General features: G+C 40.8%; 1 protein-coding gene across 1 annotated transcript in view; it reads left to right on the top strand.

Moving 5' to 3' along the window:
* The first annotated feature begins 3,412 nt into the window (after window positions 1-3,412).
* LOC126295196 (eukaryotic translation initiation factor 2 subunit 3) overlaps window positions 3,413-22,330 on the top strand; it is a 110,293-nt gene continuing 91,375 nt past the window's right edge. The window contains exons 1-4 of the mRNA XM_049987507.1: window positions 3,413-3,839; window positions 4,117-4,180; window positions 5,265-5,375; window positions 21,158-21,288. Coding sequence (XP_049843464.1) covers window positions 3,807-3,839; window positions 4,117-4,180; window positions 5,265-5,375; window positions 21,158-21,288 — 339 coding nt within the window. The 5' untranslated portion in view covers window positions 3,413-3,806. The remainder of the gene's footprint in view (window positions 3,840-4,116; window positions 4,181-5,264; window positions 5,376-21,157; window positions 21,289-22,330) is intronic.

The following is a 22,330-nucleotide window of genomic DNA, read 5'->3' as shown; positions in this document are numbered from 1 at the left end:
ACTGTACCTGTGTACGCCATCCAAGCTCTGTTTGACTCAATGCCCAGGCGTATCAAGGCTGTTATTACGGCCAGAGGTGGTTGTTCTAGGTACTGATTTCTCACGATCTATGCGTCCAAATTGCTTGAAAATGTAATCACATGTCAGTTCTAGTATAATATACTTGTCCCTTCAATACCCGTTTATCAACTGCATTTCTTGTTGTTGTTGCAATTTTAATGACCAGTAGTGTATTAATGTCCACTAATATGTGTCCACATACTTTTGATCAGATACCATAGTCTTGAAAATTCGATGAAAACGTGTACTAGACCCACAGTAATCGAAATTACAAGCAGTTTCTGACTGACTGATAGTAATTCATGATGGAAGTAAAAAACTTATAGTACTTCGAAATCATACATACATAAAAACAAATGAGTTCACATTCAAAAGTATAGTTCCACAACACTGATAATGACTGTAAAGCCACTGTGCAAGTTTGTGAACATGCAGACATATGAAAACGAGACAGGTGGAAAAAAATACCATATATATACTAATTTAGTATTTCGAAAGCTATCGCCCATAACATTTATCCCACTGTGAGACAAAACAGTCAATGCCTTAATGGAAATAGTTTTCGGTTACCTACAGCGGTAAGATTGTACTGAGGTGTACACATCTTTGTCCAAAGCAAACCGATGACTAGGAATGTCTTTCTTCGGGGTTCCAAAAGTATGGAAATTGGACGGGGAGATATGGAGACTGTACGGACGATGTGTAAGGACTTCCCAGAGAAATTTCTGGAGAAACCTTGGCAGCATGTGGCCTGGTATTCTCCCGCAGCAGAATGATGTTACCCTTCAACATGCAGGCTTGCTGACGAGCTTTAGTTTTTGCAGAGAGTCTGCATACCGCTGTGCCTTAACTTTGGCGCTATGTTCCAGACAGTCAATGAGCAGCAGGCCCTGGTAGTTAAAGAAAAAAGTCATCATGACTTTCCCGAGACAGTTTTTGTGCTGTTACAGTATGTTACACCGTATATATGGAGAAATGACATTGTAATGGGAAAATCAGTAAAAACACTTACAGCATCAATGAGATACTTGACAACTGGCAGAAGTTACTATGCTTATCCGAAATTTTCTGCTGTGTGATCACCTTCTTCGTTGAGCCGCATCATTCTGAAAACACATCTTGCCATACATGTAGCACTTATCTGGCCGATTCATCTGGGCTGCATTAGCTCAAGCGCCGCCAGACTTCGCATAGGCCGAATACCAACATTAACACCGACACGTTTTTCCGTCACCGATTCACCCACATGCGTGGATTTGTCCGTGAAAACACTGTATGTTCAGATAAGTCCGTGCAAATATCTGGACCTGTAAAGGGCCCTTAATGTTTACATTCGCACCAAATTTAAGCGCCCTTGGGCATATTCAGCGCAGTTTTCGTCATAAAAACTAAAACTGCAATACATGTTCCGAGAGCGTTGATTAGGGAATGGACAAGTCTCCGACGAGTATTTATATGTAGGTATATTACGCACATTTGTCGCACACAAACTACGAATAATGCAAGGGGATATTCCACTATGTAACATCTACCGACTGTTCCATGAAATATCGAACGAACTGGCGGAAGTCGTTTACTACACTCCTGGAAATGGAAAAAAGAACACATTGACACCGGTGTGTCAGACCCACCATACTTGCTCCGGACAATGCGAGAGGGCTGTACAAGCAATGATCACATGCACGGCACAACGGACACACCAGGAACCTCGGTGTTGGCCGTCGAATGGTGCTAGCTGCGCAGCATTTGTGCACCGCCGCCGTCAGTGTCAGCCAGTTTGCCGTGGCATACGGAGCTCCATCACAGTCTTTAACACTGGTAGCACGCCGCGACAGCGTGGACGTGAACCGTATGTGCAGTTGACGGACTTTGAGCGAGGGCGTATAGTGGGCATGCGGGAGGCCGGGTGGACGTACCGCCGAATTGCTCAACACGTGGGGCGTGAGGTCTCCACAGTACATCGATGTTGTCGCCAGTGGTCGGCGCAAGGTGCACGTGCCCGTCGACCTGGGACCGGACCACAGCGACGCACAGATGCACGCCAAGACCGTAGGATCCTACGCAGTGCCGTAGGGGACCGCACCGCCACTTCCCAGCAAATTAGGGACACTGTTGCTCCTGGGGTATCGGCGAGGACCATTCGCAACCGTCTCCATGAAGCTGGGCTACGGTCCCGCACACCGTTAGGCCGTCTTCCGCTCACGCCCCAACATCGTGCAGCCCGCCTCCAGTGGTGTCGCGACAGGCGTGAATGGAGGGACGAATGGAGACGTGTCGTCTTCAGCGATGAGAGTCGCTTCTGCCTTGGTGCCAATGATTGTCGTATGCGTGTTTGGCGCCGTGCAGGTGAGCGCCACAATCAGGACTGCATACGACCGAGGCACACAGGGCCAACACCCGGCATCATGGTGTGGGGAGCGATCTCCTACACTGGCCGTACACCTCTGGTGATCGTCGAGGGGACACTGAATAGTGCACGGTACATCCAAACCGTCATCGAACCCATCGTTCTACCATTCCTAGACCGGCAAGGGAACTTGCTGTTCCAACAGGACAATGCACATCCACATTTATCCCGTGCCACCCAACGTGCTCTAGAAGGTGTAAGTCAACTACCCTGGCCAGCAAGATCTCCGGATCTGTCCCCCATTGAGCATGTTTGGGACTGGATGAAGCGTCGTCTCACGCGGTCTGCACGTCCAGCACGAACGCTGGTCCAACTGAGGCGCCAGGTGGAAATGGCATGGCAAGCCGTTCCACAGGACTACATCCAGCATCTCTACGATTGTCTCCATGGGAGAATAGCAGCCTGCATTGCTGCGAAAGGTGGATATACACTGTACTAGTGCCGACATTGTGCATGCTCTGCTGCCTGTGTCTATGTGCCTGTGGTTCTGTCAGCGTGATCATGTGATGTATCTGACCCCAGGAATGTGTCAATAAAGTTTCCCTTTCCTGGGACAATGAATTCACGGTGTTCTTATTTCAATTTCCACGAGTGTAGCTTCCACGATACTTCGGAGCAGAGTCTTCTAGTCATCTTCAGTCACCCTTTTACCTGTATACGCTAGGTCTTGGCTATGGCAAGAAGATACGGCGTCCACATATTACCGCAGGAAGTTATCGGCATCCGGCAGTTCGCCCGAAATTCCAGAAACAGTTTTATGCATGTGTAACATTAAAACTTTCTTTACAGTGCCAATGTCAGATATGAACACCGTAATTCAGTTGGAAAAATGCAGAACGAAATTGTTAGTGGCAAACTGTAACTTGTGACACATAAAGGAAAAACACTGTAAGTGCTTAACTAGCAGACGCTTGTAATGTCAAAGTATTTCCAACCTCAAAGCACGATATGCACTCGTGCCAACATTAAAAATGCAGACAGCCATTTGTTGAGTAAAGTAAATTATGCGGGTTACTATTTTCAAACATTCTGTGCTTACTCATAACAGTTGCATTCGCTATATGTAAATAACATGCTCTATTATACAAAAATGACCTTAGCTTTATTGGTTTTTATAATGTCGAATGGTTGTATCAACTCTGAAAACGTGGTAACATGTTCTTTGAATCTGGCATGTCGTGTTCTAACCTATGTAGATAGTAATTTGTGAGAGGTTGTATCATTGTTACACCTAATTGCATAGGATTTTATGATTAGATCTGTGTATATCTTTCATTGATATAGGAGTCATATTTATAATTTTCCTTAGAAATAGCGAAATATTTATATACTGAAGAACATGGGTAGCCCAGCTGTTATTAACGGAGAACTCGTGAGTAAATAAGATTATTATTTTGTATATATGTATTTACAATACCGGCAGATTTTGAATCATAAATTCTAAATTTTTTTCTCGTTAACTATTATTCGATGTCGCCGAAATAATGGTAGAAATGTCAAGTGGTTAAGTAACGTGAATTCTAATTTTATTGCTACATTTGTCAAGTGTGTAACTCCACTCGTCATGGGTGTTACTCCAAACAATTTGTGTACCTGCTTTGATATGCAGTGACGCTCCTTTTAACAAATTGGTTTATAATTTCTTATAGGACTTGACGAAGTTGACACCCCTCTCACCTGAAGTCATAAGTAAACAGGCTACAATTAATATCGGTATGTATACATTAGCTTTAAAATATACTTTCATCTGTCATTATAGTTTCGTAACTTAGTTTTCAAACATTCAAGGGTCGTTACGAGAGCTTTAGAAGTAGTTGTTTTTTTTAACATTTCTAAGACCCTGACTTCAGCCATAGCTATTTTGTGTAATACAGAAACCCAGTGAAAAAAAAAAAAAAAGTGCACACACAACATTTTTCCGCCGTTTAAAAATGAATGTTGGATATTTTGCAGACTCCATAACAAAAGTTGTGTGTCAACTGATCTAGTGTGAAATATACCTATAATTCGCAGCTGGACAATCTGTTTTGTTGACATTTGTATGAACTTCTCAAGTTTCAGCTCTGTGTGTTGCTTGATGTAATTTCTAGAGCAGTTTTCTTAAGGGAACTTTCTTCGCAATTTTAAACATGCGAAAAAATCCTAAAGTTCACTTTTTGCAGACCTAATATAGCTACTAACCATCCTGACAATTTTTGTGCAGGATAAGAATAATACCAGAAACCAATCCACATGGCCCAATTTCTCTCCAGCTTTGCTTAAAAAATTTGTTGCAATAAACTTTGCTCAATTTTTTAAATGAATAGTTGCCAATAGTGTGTAAAAGGCACTGAAACATGGTCCTTTGTCAGTGCAGTTAATCTTCCTGTAGTAAAATTAGTAAATTATGAACTTTGCTAAAAAAAAAGTTCATTATGTGTTTACAACCTTTAAAGTTATAAAATACACCAAATTTGACCTAGCTATATTTAACACCATGTATCTCAAAATGGACAACTCTAATTTTATAAAGCTTAACTCCACTGAAGATTAAACTCTTTATTTTCATATAGGTGCCCTTTCAGTTAAGTTGCAGAAGTTTGATCTAATTTGTATACATTTATGTCATTAATTCCAAAGTCAGTCTCTACCAGAATTTATAACTTCACAAAGATAAAGCAGCATGTACATTTATAATTGCTGTATCGCCCATTCCAGCCCAAAGTGCATTTGTGCGTGCGTGCATGCGATCGATCGATCGCTCATTCGTTCGTGTGTTCAAAATTTTGATAATGTTCTGTTCCCCATATTTTTGCAGGAACCATTGGTCATGTAGCGCACGGCAAATCAACTGTGGTAAAAGCAATCTCTGGGGTGCAGACCGTCAGATTCAAAAATGAACTTGAACGGAACATTACGATTAAGCTTGGTTTGTATCTTTATTGTTATTGTTATTATTATTATTATTATTATTATTGTTATAAAGCTGTTTCATATTATTGTATTACATATTGATGGCTTCAGAAGCAGAATCTTGCTGTGTCTGTAACTTTTGGCCTAGATGCCATGTGATACATTCTGAAAGATGATGATGATTGGTTTGTTGGGCGCTCAACTGCACACTCATCAGTGCTTGTACAAATTCCCAATTTTCACACATTCCAATCGAACCATTGTCACGAATGGTGATAACACAAACACCCAGTCCCCGGGCAAAAAAAAATCCCCAACCTGGCTGGAATTGAACCCAGTAGCCCATGATCCAGAGGCAGTGGCGCTAGCCACTGCACCATGAGCTGTGAACGGACTCAAAAGAAGTCGCAAGACCCGCCAGCACTAAGATATAGGGTGCTCAATGACAGTGCTTTATTATGTAAGTTTTCCACAGAATATTGATCTTTGAGCAGTCTTCAACATGAATAAAATTTTCTTGGTATAAGGCGTATGACTTTTTTGGGGGGGGGGGGGGGGATATGAACACCAATATTTAAGCCATTCTTACAGGAAGATTGCATCAGATTGACAATATATAATTACTATAATTACATCACTTTTTAAGGAATTCAGTTTCAGGTTAATCTATTTCGATTGAACAATGGAATCTAGAATTTAATAATGATCATATTATGAAATGTATGCATTGCTACTTACTGAATAGCAGACATGCTGGGGGGTGTGTATCTGTTATGCAGCAAATGACTAAAATGTACATAAATTTGTGATTCATTATTTGTTAATTAACATTTATAGTAGTTAATAAACATGAAATTTAAATAAAAATAGGAAAGAGTTGGCAAAACTGCACTTACATTGCCTATGGCTTTTCCATCTCACTTCTGTCGATAAAGATATGTGTGATGAATGATAGGGAGATCGTTAGGCAGATTTGGGTAGCCAGTGACATTCCTTGTACATAAATTCATCTGCTTCATAAATGAAATTAGCCAGTGTTTCATTTCATTCCCAATAATTTAAACATGGGTAACAGGCTGTAATCATTGTCTCAGAAATATTTGTGACAACTGAGACTATAACATATAGTGCTTCTCATTTATTTATGTCCTTTTTTTCTTATTATAGGGTATGGTAAACTATAGTAAAAATAGTCATTTTGTGAATGGGTAAAGCAGTAGAATTGTGTTATTAATGCATGGTATGTGTATTAAGTGCTAGATAAATTAAATGGGTGGCTGTGTGAAAACTTTTATAGTTTTGGTCATTCTGTCCTGTTGAGTTGGAAGCTGACACAGGATAGATGGCATGAACTAACATACTTTCACTGGATACTAGCTGAGGCAATGCATTGTAATGTGTAAGAAGTATTTAAATTTATTGTGTGCTTTAATAATACTGCATAAAGACAGGAACCAAATATGTTGCCGAAGCCTCTTAGGGATTCTCGGAAGTCTTACTCTTCTGTGCCAATATATTCACTCTCCACTGGTGGCGATTGTCTTGTTGTTGCAGTCTGAAGACTGGTTTGATGCAGCTCTCTATGCTTCTCTATCCTGTGAAAGCCTCTTCGTCTCTGATTAACTATTGCAGCCATCATCCACTGGAAGCTGCTTACTGTAGCCAAGCCTGACCTGCCCCTACAATTTTTAGCCCCAGTGCTTCTTTCCATTACAAAATTCATGATTCCTTAATGTGTCAGGATCATTCTGTCAACTAATTCCTTCTTTTAGTAAAGTTGTGCCACAAAGTTCTGTACACCCCAGTTTATTTCAGTAATTCCTCAATACGTCCTTTGAGTCTTCAGCACTCTTCTGTAGCACCTCACTTCTCCTCTTGTGTGAACTGTTTGTCAACCTACCACATGCATACGGGACTACACTTCAGCCAAATACCCTCTGAAAAGACTTCTTGATGCTTAAACTGATGTGAGGTGTTAAAAAAATTTCTCTTTTTCAGAAATGCTTTTCTCTCTTTTGCCAGTCTTCATTTTATATTTTCTCTTAACGCAACCGTTATTTTGCTGCATGAATAATAAAAACTTTTCTAATCCTTTTCATGTCTCATTACTGAACTTAATACTATCAACATTGCACGATTTAGTTCAACTACATTCTATTATCCTTGTTTGATTTTTGTTGATGTTCACCTTATAAAATTTTTCAAGACTGTCCACTCCATTCAGTTGGTCTCCCATTTCCTGTTTTGTATCTGACAGACTTTCATTGTGATTGGCAAATGTGAAAGGTTTTATGTTTTCTTCCTGAACTTTAATTCCTGTTCCAAATTTCTCCATGGTTTCTGTTGTAACTTTCTTTGCGAACTCTGTTATTTTTTTAGTGGATATAGGAGCAAGGAACAGATGTGACTTGTGGATACAGAATTTAGATATTAATTTATTCTATTTTAAAGTACGGCCGACTGGGTGGTGGCCGATACCACAGTTTCCTTTACTGGTTACCCAGTGCACAGACTGAATAACTTCAGGAATATGTAAGGATCCATTTCACCCTCTTCTTAACTACTGCCAGCCTTTCGTGTCCTTAGATTGTTATAACTACTGTTTTTTTTTTTTTTTAATCCCTGCTACCTCCTGAATTTCAGAGAGCGTATTTCAGTCAACTTTGTGAAAATCATTCTGTTAATCTACAAATGCTATAGTTGTATGTTTGCCCTTCTTTAATCCATCGTTTAAGATAAGTCATAGAGTTAATGTTGCCCCGTGTGTTCCTACATTGCTTCAGAACCCAGAATGATCATTTGTATGTAATAAGAAGTCTCGATAGTCGTGACACATTGATCTGGTGCATGGCCAGAGGATTGCAGTATGCGAGATGATGATAGTCTAAATTAGCTGTGAACAAATGATGGGACTTTAACCGAAAACACAGTGTATTCACTATCTGGGAATTATTGTTTAACACTGGTGTTGTTGTTGCCTTCAGTCCTGAGACTGGTTTGATGCCGCTCTCCATGCATACAGTAAAGCTGCATGCCCTCGGGAAAAATTACGGCTGTAGTTTCCCCTTGCTTTCAGCCGTTCGCAGTACCAGCACAGCAAGGCCGTTTTGGTTAATGTTACAAGGCCAGGTCAGTCAATCATCCAGACTGTTGGCTCTGCAACTACTGAAAAGGCTGCTGCCCCTCTTCAAGAACCACACATTTGTCTGGCCTCTCAACAAATACCCCTCTGTTGTGGTTGCACCTGCGGTACAGCCATCTGTATCGCTGAGGCACGCAAGCCTCCCCACCAACGGCAAGGTCCATGGTTCATGGGGGGGGGGGGGGAGGGGGGGTGTTTGTAGTGTTAAACTTGTATCTGCTCCTGCAATCAGAAGTGTGTCATGTTGTCATTATGTTGGCTGCAGAGAATCGGGTGCTGTGTAGTCATATTGACTACCAGCCATTCCTCACTGACGCTGTCATCAGTGTACACTTCATAGAAGATGTGTGGATGAAGTTTTAGCAGATGTCGTATCCAATACATTATTTTATGAGGCTTCCAGTATGTCTGTCTGCATTAAAGACATCTGATTGGATGTGAAATAGTTTTTTGTTCCTATACATTCTTATTTTTACTGACCTTATCCTGCATCCTCACAGGGCTGCTATGTTATTGTGGATTTGGGAATGTTAGTGACAGAACTTGGTTGGCTGCAGTTCCTGTTTCCACCTCTTTTCACGCAGGGTGTAGAATTAGTGTACCTCAACTGTCTGTGTCCCATTTGAAAGTGTGGAAATATGTTCAAAATGTTTGTGAATCATATAACTGATTCAACAATGTAGGAAAAGATAGATTGTTCGATTGTAAAGAAGACACGTTGAGCTGCAGACAGACAAAATTAAGATACTTACATAGAGCTTTTCACCACAGCCTTACAACATTGTTAGTCTATGTTGCTCAACTATTACTTAGGGCCGCTAACATAATTTAATGTCTGCATCACGTACATACTAGTAGTGCGTTGTAAATCAGAGGGAGGGTATAAGAATACGGGTAGGGGAAGGGCGACATGCACGAGTAAGCAGTCATAGGGTTGACCAACATTCGGATAATTGCTGATCTACTGTACTTAATTGCAACTTCAACCTTTAAGTTTTGTACAATTTACTGTGTAACCAGAGTTTAATGATATTTTGTTAAGTACTCCATTGGTACTTCACACTTCTTATTGTTCAGGTCAGTTGCCACTTTCCATGCCCTCCAGATAGCTTGTCTAAATCATTTTGTAAATTGGTTTTTATTTTGTGATAACTTTACTAAACAGTAAACAGCAACATCATCTGCGAACAATCTACAGGTATATGTTTTGCTGAAGTTACGAATTACCCCAGAATATCATCTGGTGGGTTGTTATTGAATGAGAATATGCATAATACTTTGAAATACTGAATTCTGTGTCTCTGATGGTGTTTGTCACTGTTGCGGCAGATGTAACTGGACCTAAGTGTTCAGTAGGACTGCTGTGTTGTCTTTGCTGTTTATAGCAGGAATGAAGGAAAATTAGGGTCGAGCACTGTATTGACAAAAGGGTAATTGGTGACAGGGTGCGACCTCGATTTCGGGAAGTTCGGCAGAGGGAATTGGCCGCATCCTTCTCAAAGAAACCGTTCCGAGCATTCGCCTTAAGCATTTTGGGGAAACCACTGATACTAGGATTTCAACCACTGGCCCAGTGTGCTAAACAATGCCTTAGCCAACTGGCTCAGTTTTTTCCAATTTACATTTTCATCACAATGAACTGACACAAGAACTTAGAAATACAAGGTGCAGCTGAAAAGTTTGGTAGACTGTCTCAAAAAGTAAAGGAAACGAGAATTACAAACCGAGAACTGTGGTCGTGTGTTCTCGGATATCCGCAATGTCTACACGTGTTGAACAGTAGTGCCTACACTGTCTTTGCTTATCTTAAACTGTTTTGCTATCATTATTAAAGAGAGCTGCTGATCATCTGCAAGCATCCATCACACTTATATCATTGCAAAATGTAGCAATGTGTTAATGTGAATTTTTGCTTCAAATTAGGGAAAATGGCATTGGAGACTCATTCAATGTCGGTACAAGTGTACTGTGTTAAAGTAGTGAGTTAGAAGTGTCTGCTTGACTGTTTTAAATTCCTGAAAGACAGAAGTGCGGTGTTGAGAATGAGTCACGTTTGGGGTCAAGGCGCACAACTCCAAGACAGTGCGATGGATGCTTGCAGATGATCAGTGGCTGTGTTTGAAAATGAGAGCAGCAGAGCCGAAGATAAGGAGAGATGTTGCAAGCGCTATTGATCGTGAACATTGGCAGGCATTGTGGATACCCATCAAAATGTGACTTGCAACTACATCTGTGCTCTGCAAACCATCGTGGAGTGCATGGCAAACAATACATCCCAATGTACTAGTTACTAATGTTCCCCCCCCCCCCCCCCCCCCCTTACCATTCACATATGGAATGCGGGAAGAACAATTGCTGAAAATTAAATTATTCTGCACATGCTGTGAGTAATCTAATCTTGTCCTCTCGATCCCAATGTGAGCAATATGTACAGAGTTGTAGTGTATTCTTAGGGTTATCATTGAAAGCCAATTCTTGAAATTTTGTCAGGAGACTTTCTCAGAGTCTCCTTCACAGATGCATAGCACTTTTCCCCAGCATTTTACCAATAAACTGAAGTCTGCCGCCTATGGCATCCATGACTGAACCTATGTGATCATTCCAGTTCATACACCTACAAAATATTACACTCCAGGTATTTGTATGAGTTGGACAGTTCCAACTGCAAGTCATTATCACAGTCATAGCATACCATGTTTTTTTCTTACTTTTTGCGAAGTGCACAGTTTTATATTTCTGAACATTTAAAGCAAGTTGCCATTCTGTGCCCCACTATGAGATTTTATCAAGATCTGACTGAATATTTGTGCAACTTCCTACAGACCATACATCATTCTGGATAACTGCATCATCTGCAAAAGATTCTCAGGTTAATTTTAATAAGTCTTTGGTTGGTTAAAAAAAAATCTAATCACCAAGCAGTGGCAGGAGACAACACACACACACACACACACACACACACACACACACACAAAGATGTAACTCGTGCAAGGTTCCGGAGTCAATGGCTTCTTCCGACAGAAGACTTGAAGGGGAAGGAAGAGGTTTAGGAAAAGGGGTACAGTAGGGAAATCACTCAGAACCTGGGTCGGGGGAGACTTACCAGATGGGATGAAAAGAAAAGACTGACTGTTGGGGATTGCACTGGATGAGAGTTGAAGACAAGGACCTTAACTGTGGAACACAGGATAATATGCAAGATAGTAATTATTGCTAAACATCATGCAAGAGTTAATAAGAATGAAAAGCTAAATGCATTGTATGTAACAGAGGTGGGAGGAGGATGGTGAATAATAGTTATGTCAGAATGTGAAACATGTAGAGAACTAAAACGGCTTGAAGAAAGGAGTAGTTACTCTGAAGAAATGCTGAGACAGAAGGAAGTAATGTAAATTAAGGCCAGGTGGGTGGCGAGAACTGAGGACATGTTGTAGTGCTAGTTTCCACATACAGAGTTCTGGGTAACTGGTGTTTGGGGGAAGAATCCAGATGACATTCATGGTAAAACAGACACAGAGGTCACATCTGTCAGCTTGTAGGGCATGCTTTGCAACAGGGTATCGTGTGTTGCTGGAATACATCCTATGCCTATACCTCAAAATCGTCTCTTCCAAGCATTCCTCAAATCCCGCATTGCTTCACAACCCTTCCTCAGGGCCCTACAACATGACCATAATCTGCCCCCTGCAGAACTCCAGGCTCTATGTTCCCTAAAAGCTGACAACTCCATCTTTATCACCCCAGAATACAAAGGATCTATGACTGTGGTACTTGACCAACAGGAGTATGTTAGTGAAGGTCTGTGCCTGCTTATGGAAACCTCCACATACAGTGTCTGGCATCAAGATCCCATTCCCGTGATTCAAACTGACCTGTAGCCCCTCCTAAAAATGCAGGCACCTCACAAAGACTTAACATCTCAATCCATAAAACTTCCTACCCCATCCAGACCATGCTCTCCCACCTTTTACCTCCCTCATAAGATCCAGAAACCCAATCATCCTGGCCATCCTATGTTGCTGGCTTCAAAGCACTGCATTAATCAATCTCAACAACCTATGGTAAAAAGACTCCTATATTAAAGAAACCAACCATTTCATAGATTGAAATTCTAGTCGGTCTGACTCCTTCCCCTTCAAATCTTCTGCCAGAAGAAAGAGCCGCTGGCTCTGATAGCTTTCATAAGTAAAACCGTTTTTTTATTTGTGTGTTGTGCTGCTGCTGCTGCGTGTTGAGTAGATGTTTTTTATCTGTTCAATTACATTATATTGTCAAAAATGGATTATTTTTGTTGTTATATTAACATTGCCTTTAAGATCAATAATATACAAAATGAAAAGAAGAGTGCCAATGCTGTTCCCCAGGGGGCACCCATAGTTACTTCTAAACCTGGTGATGACTCTCCATCTGAGATAACATGCTGCATCCTCCCTACCAGAAAGTCCTCAGTGGAGTCACAAATTTCACGTTATACCACATATGATTGTACTTTTGACAATAAGTGTAGGTGTCATACGGAGTCAAGAAATATTGCATCTACCTGACAGCCTTAATCCAAAGCTTTCAGTATGTCATGTGAGAAAAGTGCAAGTTGGATTTCACGTGATGGATATTTTTGGAATCTTTGGATTAGGTCATTCTGTTAAGAGGTGCATCATGTTTGAGCTCAGATATGTTCTAAGATTCTACAAGAAGTCGATGTTAAGGATAGCGGACAGTAGTTTCATGGCACTCTTCTAGTACCCTTCTTGTAGGTGGTTGTGACCTGTGTTTTTTTCGAACTACTGATGCAGTTTTTTGTTAGAGGTCTCTACAGTAGACTATACGTAATAGAGGGGCTAACTTAGCTGCAAAGTCAGTATAGAATCTGATAGGCAGGTCCTGGAGATTTGTTCAGTTTTAACGATTTTTCTGTGTTTCTCAACACCACTGACACTTATTTCACTCATCTTTTCACTTTAATGAGAATTTTAAATTTGGTCTATTCTCCTGTGCTTTGCTATGTAAAAGAACACTGAGCCAAGCATTTCTATTTTTGGCTTGCGACCCTCAATTTCAGTTCCTATCTCATCCACAAGTGACTGATTGCTAAATTAGATTCTACTTATTGCCTTTACGTATGACCAGAATTTCTTTCGGGTTTAAAGATCATTTGCCTATATAATGCTATGGTAGTCATTGCTCTCTTGACAGCCAAATGTGTTTCATTCAGCATCTCTCTATCTATTGTCCTGTGTTTTGTCATACCCGATTATGCTTTCGTCTCTGTTTCTTTAGAAGTTTCTTTACTGTACTTGTAAACCCTGGGTACATATCTATCTCAGTGCATGGTCAACTGTTTTTTATTTATTTATTTTTAAAATTGGGCCATAGTTCTTCTACATGCTCCTGCCCTGTGTTGAAAGTTTCAAGTTCCTCATTGAGACACGACACTACTGATTTTTTATGTTCTTTACTCAACATATATATCTTTCTGATTGTTTTAGTTGTCCTTTGTACTTTGGTAATCACTGTTGCCACACGTGGATTACGGTCACTGATACCAGAGATCAGGTCTATTTGTTGCCATTACATCCGATATATTTCTATCGTGAATGGGGTTCCTAACCATCTGTTCTAGATAGCTTTCAGAGGAGGCATTTAGTAATGTTTCATAGGATGCCTTATCATGCCTACCACTAACAAAACTGTAATTTTCTAAATTAATTGTTGGATGATTAAAGCCTCCAGTGAAGATTGGGGAACCTACGTACAATCACTCTCTAAAGTTCTTGGTTACTTCAGGAGATAAGTGTGGTTGATGATAGGAGGATCCATTACCATTTTATGCCCATCCCTGATACTGAGTCTTTCCCAAACAATCTCGTGACAACGGTGCTTCGAGCAGTTCCACAAGGAGATTCACTGACATTTTCCAACAGCTTTACAACCACTGTGAGAACTGTGGCGATTACTGTCAAGACCAGTAAAGGTATTTTGTGTGTAACTCTTGTTTCCTTTATTTTATGAGATCATTCACTGAACTTTTCAGGTAGAGCTTGTCTCTGCACTGGACGTTATTTTCGGTTGGAACTCTGTATTACTAGGAAGTGGGGAATTTGGCTGCATCAAACCAGTCTCAGGACTGAAGACCACAACAACAACAAAACTAAATGAGTTTGTGGTTTCCTAATTTAAAAGCCTTTGTGCCAAACTAAATAGCAAGTCGAACCAAAACATCACCTAATATTTATATAGTTTTCAGTCAGAGTTGCATATAATCCGCAGTGGTCACTAATCTCAAACTATTGCATTCATATGCAAACTATTGATAGATTTGACTGTAACATAATTTATCTGTCACATTCCACAGATGTCCGTCTGAAGCCTATCAAATGTTGCATTGTAATTATGTTGCAGACAAATAATAGAAATGTAGGCAATACTATATTTGCTGCTGCTTCTTTGCTTCACTTGACAATAATGCTCTGTCACCTGCAGAAAGGACTAATTTTACCTCTTGATGCAAATAAAATGGTAGATCATTAACACAGAGGAAGTACAGGTGTGTGTCCATGATAAATGTTTTTTTAGGCTAGGCAGTAGTTTGAGGTACTCTCATGAACACTTTCCCATCAGTAAGCATGTAGGGAAATCAGACTGCATTCAGAGTAAAGACAGTTCAACTGTAACAATTTTATCAGTACTTACTGCATTCCAGGAAAGTTCTCAGCCTCGAATTATTCTTGTAGTTGGTGTCATTTTAACCTACAGAGTAAAGGCTGGGACATGTCTGGATTCATTGCAGGGTTTTAGTCAGTCAGTCTTGTGAAGTACTTGTGAACACATTTTCCGAAAATTGTTTTGGACAGCTAGTTCGGCGGCCCACTACAATGGAATTGTCTCAGACCGTGTAGCTAAAAACAGATTGGACCTTGTCAATGGTGTCAGTGTAGAGACAAGGAGTAATGATCATGATTTCATCATAGCAGCTATGATTACGAAAATTAATAAATCAGTCAAGAGGGCTAAGCGAGTGTGTCTGTTAGAAAGAGCAGATAAGCAGTTGTCAGCATTTCACTTGGACAATGAACTGCAGTAATTTAGTTCCAGAATGGTGGCCATAGAGGAATTGTGCACCAAGTTTAAACATATTGTAAATTGTGCTCTGGGCAAGTATGTACCTGTTGTTGTTGTGGTCTTCAGTCCTCAGACTGGTTTGATGCAGCTTTCCATGCTACTCTATCCTGTGCAAGCTTCATCATCTCCCAGTACCTACTGCTACCTACATCCTTCTGAATTTGCTTAGTGTATTCATCTCTTGCTCTCCTTCTACGATTTTTACCCTCCATGCTAAATTGGTGATCCGTTGATGCCTCAGAACATGTCCTACCAACCGGTCCCTTCTTCTTGTCAAGTTGTGCCAGAAACTCCTCTTCTCCCCAATCCTATTCATTACCTCCTCATTAGTTATGTGATCTATCCATCTAATATTCAGCATTCTTCTGTAGCACCACATTTCGAAAGCTTCTATTCTCTTCTTGTCCGAACTATTTATCGTCCATGTTTCACTTCCATACATGGCTACACTCCACACAAATACTTTCAGAAATGTCTTCCTGACACTTAAATCTATACTCAATGTTAAGAAATTTCTCTTTTTCAGAATTGCTTCCCTTGCCATTGCCAGTCTACATTTTATATCCTCTCTACTTCGACCATCATCAGTTATTTTGCTCCCCAAGTAGCAAAACTCCTTTACTACTTTAAGTGTCTCATTTTCTAATCTAATTCCCTCAGCATCACCCGACTTAATTCTACTACATTCCATTACCCTTGTTTTTCTTTTGTTGATGTTCATCTTATATAGTCCTCTCAAGACACTGTCTATTCCATTCAACTGCTCTTCCAAATCCTTTGCTGTCTCTGACAGAATTACAATGTCATCAGCGAACCTCAAAGTTTTTATTTCTTCTCCATGGATTTTAATACTTACTCCAAATTTTTCTTTTGTTTCCTTTACTGCTTGCTCAATATACAGATTGAATAACATCGGGGAGAGGCTACAACCCTGTCTTACTCCCTTCCCAACCACTGCTTCCTTTTCATGTCCCTCGACTCTTATAACTGCCATCTGGTTTCTGTACAAATTGCAAATAGCATTTTGCTCCCTGCATTTTACCCCTGCCACCTTCAGAATTTGAAAGAGAGTATCCAGTCAACATTTTCAAAAGCTTTCTCTAAGTCTACAAATGCTAGAAACGTAGGTTTGCCTTTCCTTAATCTTTCTTCTAAGATAAGTCGTAAGGTCAGTATTGCCTCGGAATCCAAACTGATCTTCACCGAGGTCGGCTCCTACCAGTTTTTCCATTCGTCTGTAAAGAATTCGTGTTAGTATTTTGCAGCTGTGGCTTATTAAACTGATTTTTCGGTAATTTTCACATCTGTCAACATCTTCTTTCTTTTGGATTGGCATTGTTATATTCTTCTTGAAGTCTGAGGGTATTTCGCTTGTTTTATACATCTTGCTCACCAGATAGTAGAGTTTTGTCAGGACTGGCTCTCCCAAGGCTGTCAGTAGTTCCAATGGAATGTTGTCTACTCCGGGGGCCTTGTTTTGACTCAGGTCTTTCAGTGCTCTGTCAAACTCTTCACGCAGTATCGTATCTCCCATTTCATCTTCATCTACATCCTCTTCCATTTCCATAATATTGTCCTGAATTACATTGCCCTTGTATAGACCTTCTATATACTCCTTCCACCTTTCTGCTTTCCCTTCTTTGCTTAGAACTGGGTTTCTATCCGACTTGATGTTCATACAATTGGTTCTCTTATCTCCAAAGGTCTCCTTGATTTTCCTGTAGGCAGTATCTATCTTACCCCTAGTGAGATAAGCCTCTACATCCTTACATTTGTCCTCTAGCCATCCTTGCTTAGCCATTTTGCACTTCCTGTCGATCTCATTTTTGAGACGTTTGTATTCCTTCTTCATTTACTGCATTTTTATATTTTCTCCTTTCATCAATTAAATTCAATATTTCTTCTGTCACCCAAGGATTGCTACTAGCCCCCGTCTTTTTACCTAATTGATCCTCTGCTGCCTTCACTACTTCATCCCTCAGAGCTAGCCATTCTTCTTCTACTGTATTTCTTTCCTCCATTCCTGTCAATTGTTCCGTTATGCTCTCCCTGAAACTCTGTACAACCTCTGGTTTAGTCAGTTTATCCAGGTCCCATCTCCTTAAATTCCCACCTTTTTTGCAGTTTCTTCAGTTTTAATCTACAGGTCATAACCAATAGATTGTGGTCAGAGTCCACATCTGCCCCTGGAAATGTCTTACAATTTAAAACCTGGTTCCTAAATCTCTGTCTTACCATTATATAATCTATCTGATACCTTTTAGTATCTCCAGGATTCTTCCATGTATACAACCTTCTTTCATGATTCCTAAACCAAGTGTTAGCTATGAATAAGTTGTGCTCTGTGCAAAATTCTACCAGGTGGCTTCCTCTTTCATTTCTTATCCCCAATCCATATTCACCTACTATGTTTCCTTCTCTCCGTTTTCCTACACTCGAATTCCAGTCACTCATGACTTCACTATCTGAATAATTTCTTTTATTTCATCATACATTTCTTCGTCATCTGCAGAGCTAGTTGGCATATAAACTTGTACTACTGTAGTAGGTGTGGGCTTCGTATCTATCTTGGCTACAATAATGCGTTCACTATGCTGTTTGTAGTAGCTTACCTGCATTCCTATTTTCCTGCTCATTAATAAACCTACTCCTGTGTTACCCCTATTTGATTTTGTGTGTATAACCCTGTAGTTACCTGACCAGAAATCTTGTTCCTCCTGCCACCGAACTTCACTAATTCCCACAATATCTAACTTTAACCTATCCATTTCCCTTTTTAAATTTTCTAACCTACCTGCCCGATTAAGGGATCTGACATTCCACGCTCCGATTCGTAGAACGCCAGGTTTCTTTCTCCTGATAACAACATCCTCTTGAGTAGTCCCTGCCCGGAGATCCGAATGGGGGACTATTTTACCTCGGGAATATTTTACCCAAGAGGACGCCATCATCATTTAATCATACATTAAAGCTGCATGCCCTCGGGAAAAATTTCGGCCGTAGTTTCCCCTTGCTTTCAGCCGTTTGCAGTACCAACACAGCAAGGCCGTTTTGGTTATTGTTACAAGGCCAGATCAGTCAATCATCCAGACTGTTGTCCTTGCAACTACTGAAAAGGCTGCTGCACCTCTTCAGGAACCATACGTTTGTCTGGCCTCTCAACCCCTCTGTTGTGGTTTCACCGATGGTACGGCTATCTGTATCGCTGAGGCACGCAAGCCTCCCCACCAACGGCAAGGTCCATGGTTTATGGGGGGGAGTACCTAGTAAGTGGATTAAGCACGGGAAAGACTCACCGTGGTTTAATAACGAAATTCAGAAAATACTGAGGAAGCAAAGGTTGGTGCGCTCACGGCTCGAGAGGGGATACGCAAATGATGACAGATATACATTAGTAGAGATTCGTGCGTCTGTTAAAAGATCTATGCATAAAGCATGCAGCAGCTATCACCACCATATCTTGACTTAAGCTGTGGTGGAGAATCCAAAAAAATTCTGGTCGTATGTAAAATATTTAAGCAGGTCTAAGGCTTCCATCCAGTCACTTGTGAACTAGTCTCATTTGACAGTAGACAATAGCAAAAGGAAGGTCTAAGTTTTAAGTTCCATATTTAAGAAATTTTTCACACAGGAGAAACGTACAAACATACTGTCGTTTGACCATCGCACAGAATCCTGTACGGAGGACATAGTAATAAGCATCTCTGGCGTAGAGAAACTGAAATAGTTGAAAGCAAATAAGCTATCGGGTCTGAATGGAATCCAAATTTGTGTTACAGAGAGTACTCTGTCATTGGCCCCTTACTTAGTTTGCATTTATCACGGATCTCTCGACCAGCACAAAGTGCCAAATGACTTTAAAGAAATTGCAGGCGACTCCTGTATGTAAGAAGGGTAAAAGAATGGACTGGCAAAATTACAGGCCAGTATCCTTAACATCAGTTTACTGCAGAATTCTAGAACATATTCTGAGTTTTAATACAGTTAATTTCCTAGAGATCAAAAAGCTCACGTCCACTAATCGGCCGCCCTCAGAAAGCATCGCTCGTGCGAAACTCGGCCGGCCCTCGATAAAATCTTCTCGGGTCGATGCGGCGTTCTCCGGCAACGTTACGGCAAGTTTCTTACGTGCCACCTTCGAGTGAAGATGACGGTTTACACTTCACGCGAAGATTGCGATTAAGAAATGTGCTGAAATGTTGCCAGAGAACAACACACCGACTCGGCTGTCAGTCCGATAAGATTTTATTATCAAGATTTGCCAAGAAAGCCTGCATTCTCATATCAACTTGCCATTTTTTCACATGACATACTGCAAACTGTGGAGGCAGGGCAATATGTAGATTCCGTATTTCTAGTCTTGACATGGTGCCCCATTGCAGGCTGTTAGCAGAGGTACGAGCATACGAAATAAGTTCAGAGATACGCGAGTGGCTCGAAGACTTCTTAAGTAATAGAAGCCAGGTCGTCCTTGATAGTGAGTGTTAATTGGAGACAGGAGCAACATCAGGAGTACGCCAGGGAAATGTGATAGGACGATTGCTATTTTCTATATACATAAATGATCTGGCAGACAGGGTGGACAGCAGTCTGTGATTGTTCGCTGATGGTGCTGTGCTGTTTATGACCTAGACAAAACTTCTAGTTCGTGTGACGATTGGAAGCTGGCTCTCAATGTAGAAAAATGTAAGTTAATGCGGATGAGTAGGAAAAACAAACCTTTACAGCCTTAGTAGTGTTCTGCTTGGCACAGTCACGCCTTGTAACTGTCCGAACAATATAAAGCGATATGAAATGGGACAAGTGAGTGAGGATTGTGATAAAGAAGGCGAATGGTTGCCTTTGGTGTATTGGGAGAATTTTAGGAAAGTATGGTTAATTTGTAAAGGAGACTAGTGCGACCTATTCTTGGGTACTGCTCGTGTGTTTGGGATCCGCACTCGGTCACATTGAAAGATGACACCGAAGCAATTTAGAGGTGAGCTGCGAGCTTTGTTACTGGTAGGTTTGATCGGCATGCGAGTGTTGAGCATATGCTTCAGAAGCTCGAGTCGGAGTCTGTGGAGGGAAGAAGACCTTCGTTTCTAAGAACACTACTGAGAAAGTTTAGAGAACCAGCATTTGAAGCTGACTGCAGAACAATTCTACTGCCACTAACATACATTTCACGTAGGCTCCACAAATATAAGATTCGAGAAATAGGGACTCGTGCGGAGACACATAGACAGTAGTTTTTTCCCTCGTTCTGTCTGCGAATGGGAGGGTACCGTGCACCTTACGTGGCTTGCGGAGTATGTCTTTAGATGTAGAACTGTGTGGAATGCCTATTCCAGTTTCTCCCTACCTCAATAATGGGATAGTCATCTTTGCGCTACTCGAACGTGCTTGTGTAATGTTTTGATAGTAAAACAGCTATTCTGATGTATGTATGTCGTTTGCTATGGTATTACTTGCAGACTTGTTAAGTTTCTCAAATTTGTTCTCTCTCTGAGCTGGAAATCTCCACTAATTTAGAACATTTTAATGTTTTTTTCCAGGCTACGCTAATGCGAAGATATACAAATGTGACAATGAGAGGTGTCCACGGCCAGCATGTTATATATCTGGTGGATCGGGCAAGGACGACAGCTTTCCCTGTCTCCGTGCGGCGTGTTCCGGACGTTTCCAGGTGGGAGCTTTCAAACATTATATTCCGGACTTACGACGACTCGTTTGTGGCAGGAATCGTTGTAGCTTCTTTTGTAAAAGCTGGTATTGCATTATAGGACCTGTGGTCTCTGTGGTTCATTAGGGTAATTGCATTGCATTGCATTTGATTTTTAATCCCCATTTATCTTTCAACTGTGCTCTGTGGCTCCAGAAGCAGACAGCAGTAACAGAGGACAAGTTTGTTAGTCTGTTTCAGGGACAGGCACATTTTAGGGTATCACATAAGTTAGACCATGTGTTGTTATTGTGGTGTGGCATTATTTGATTTCTAACGCCATCTACTGTGGAGCACATGCACCGAGGAGCTGAGTAGACGTGCCAGATGCCAGTGGCAGCCACATTAGTTGTCTGGATGCAACCGAACCGACAGGCATACAGAAGACTCGAAGTGGCCATGTAGGTGGATATTGTAGATATAAAGGCACTTTTATGTGGGCCATTAAAATTGAATATTGTAGACAGTATATCCCAATAGTATTGTCTGGCATCATTCCACACACATCAATTGCAGTCACATCTACAACAACATTACCAGCCACTGTTGGTGGCAATACATTTAAGGGTCGGAAGTGTTCACAAAGGGCCACACAGTTGAGCTTTGTAGACACATTCTTTTTTAAGTGGAATACTTCAAAACTGTCATGGGCTCATGCTGGACATGTACCTCTTCCAGAATTTTATCATAATCTTGAAACATTATTTTGGATACCTCATACAGGTAGTTGTCAAAGAACTGATACAAATATGAGAGAGCGTGTACCAATTCCAACCAGATTGGCGACCGTCTTCTGGTTTCTAGCTGCTGGCGATCTGTACAGAAATTCAGTGTGTCTCTCATCAAATCACTGTTCATCAATTAACCTCTTGGTACCAGAAGTGTGCAGTGCTTTGGTAAAAGGAATGAAAGATTTCATTATGGTAACAATTTTTATCTATATTGTATTATTGTTCGCAAGTGCACACCACATTTTACAGGTATAGGGTGTATCTGAAATGGATGT

The sequence above is a fragment of the Schistocerca gregaria genome, chromosome 11, assembly GCF_023897955.1.
Source record: "Schistocerca gregaria isolate iqSchGreg1 chromosome 11, iqSchGreg1.2, whole genome shotgun sequence".
Classification (NCBI taxonomy): Eukaryota; Metazoa; Arthropoda; class Insecta; order Orthoptera; family Acrididae; genus Schistocerca; species Schistocerca gregaria.
This window is presented reverse-complemented; position numbering and strand designations above follow the sequence as displayed.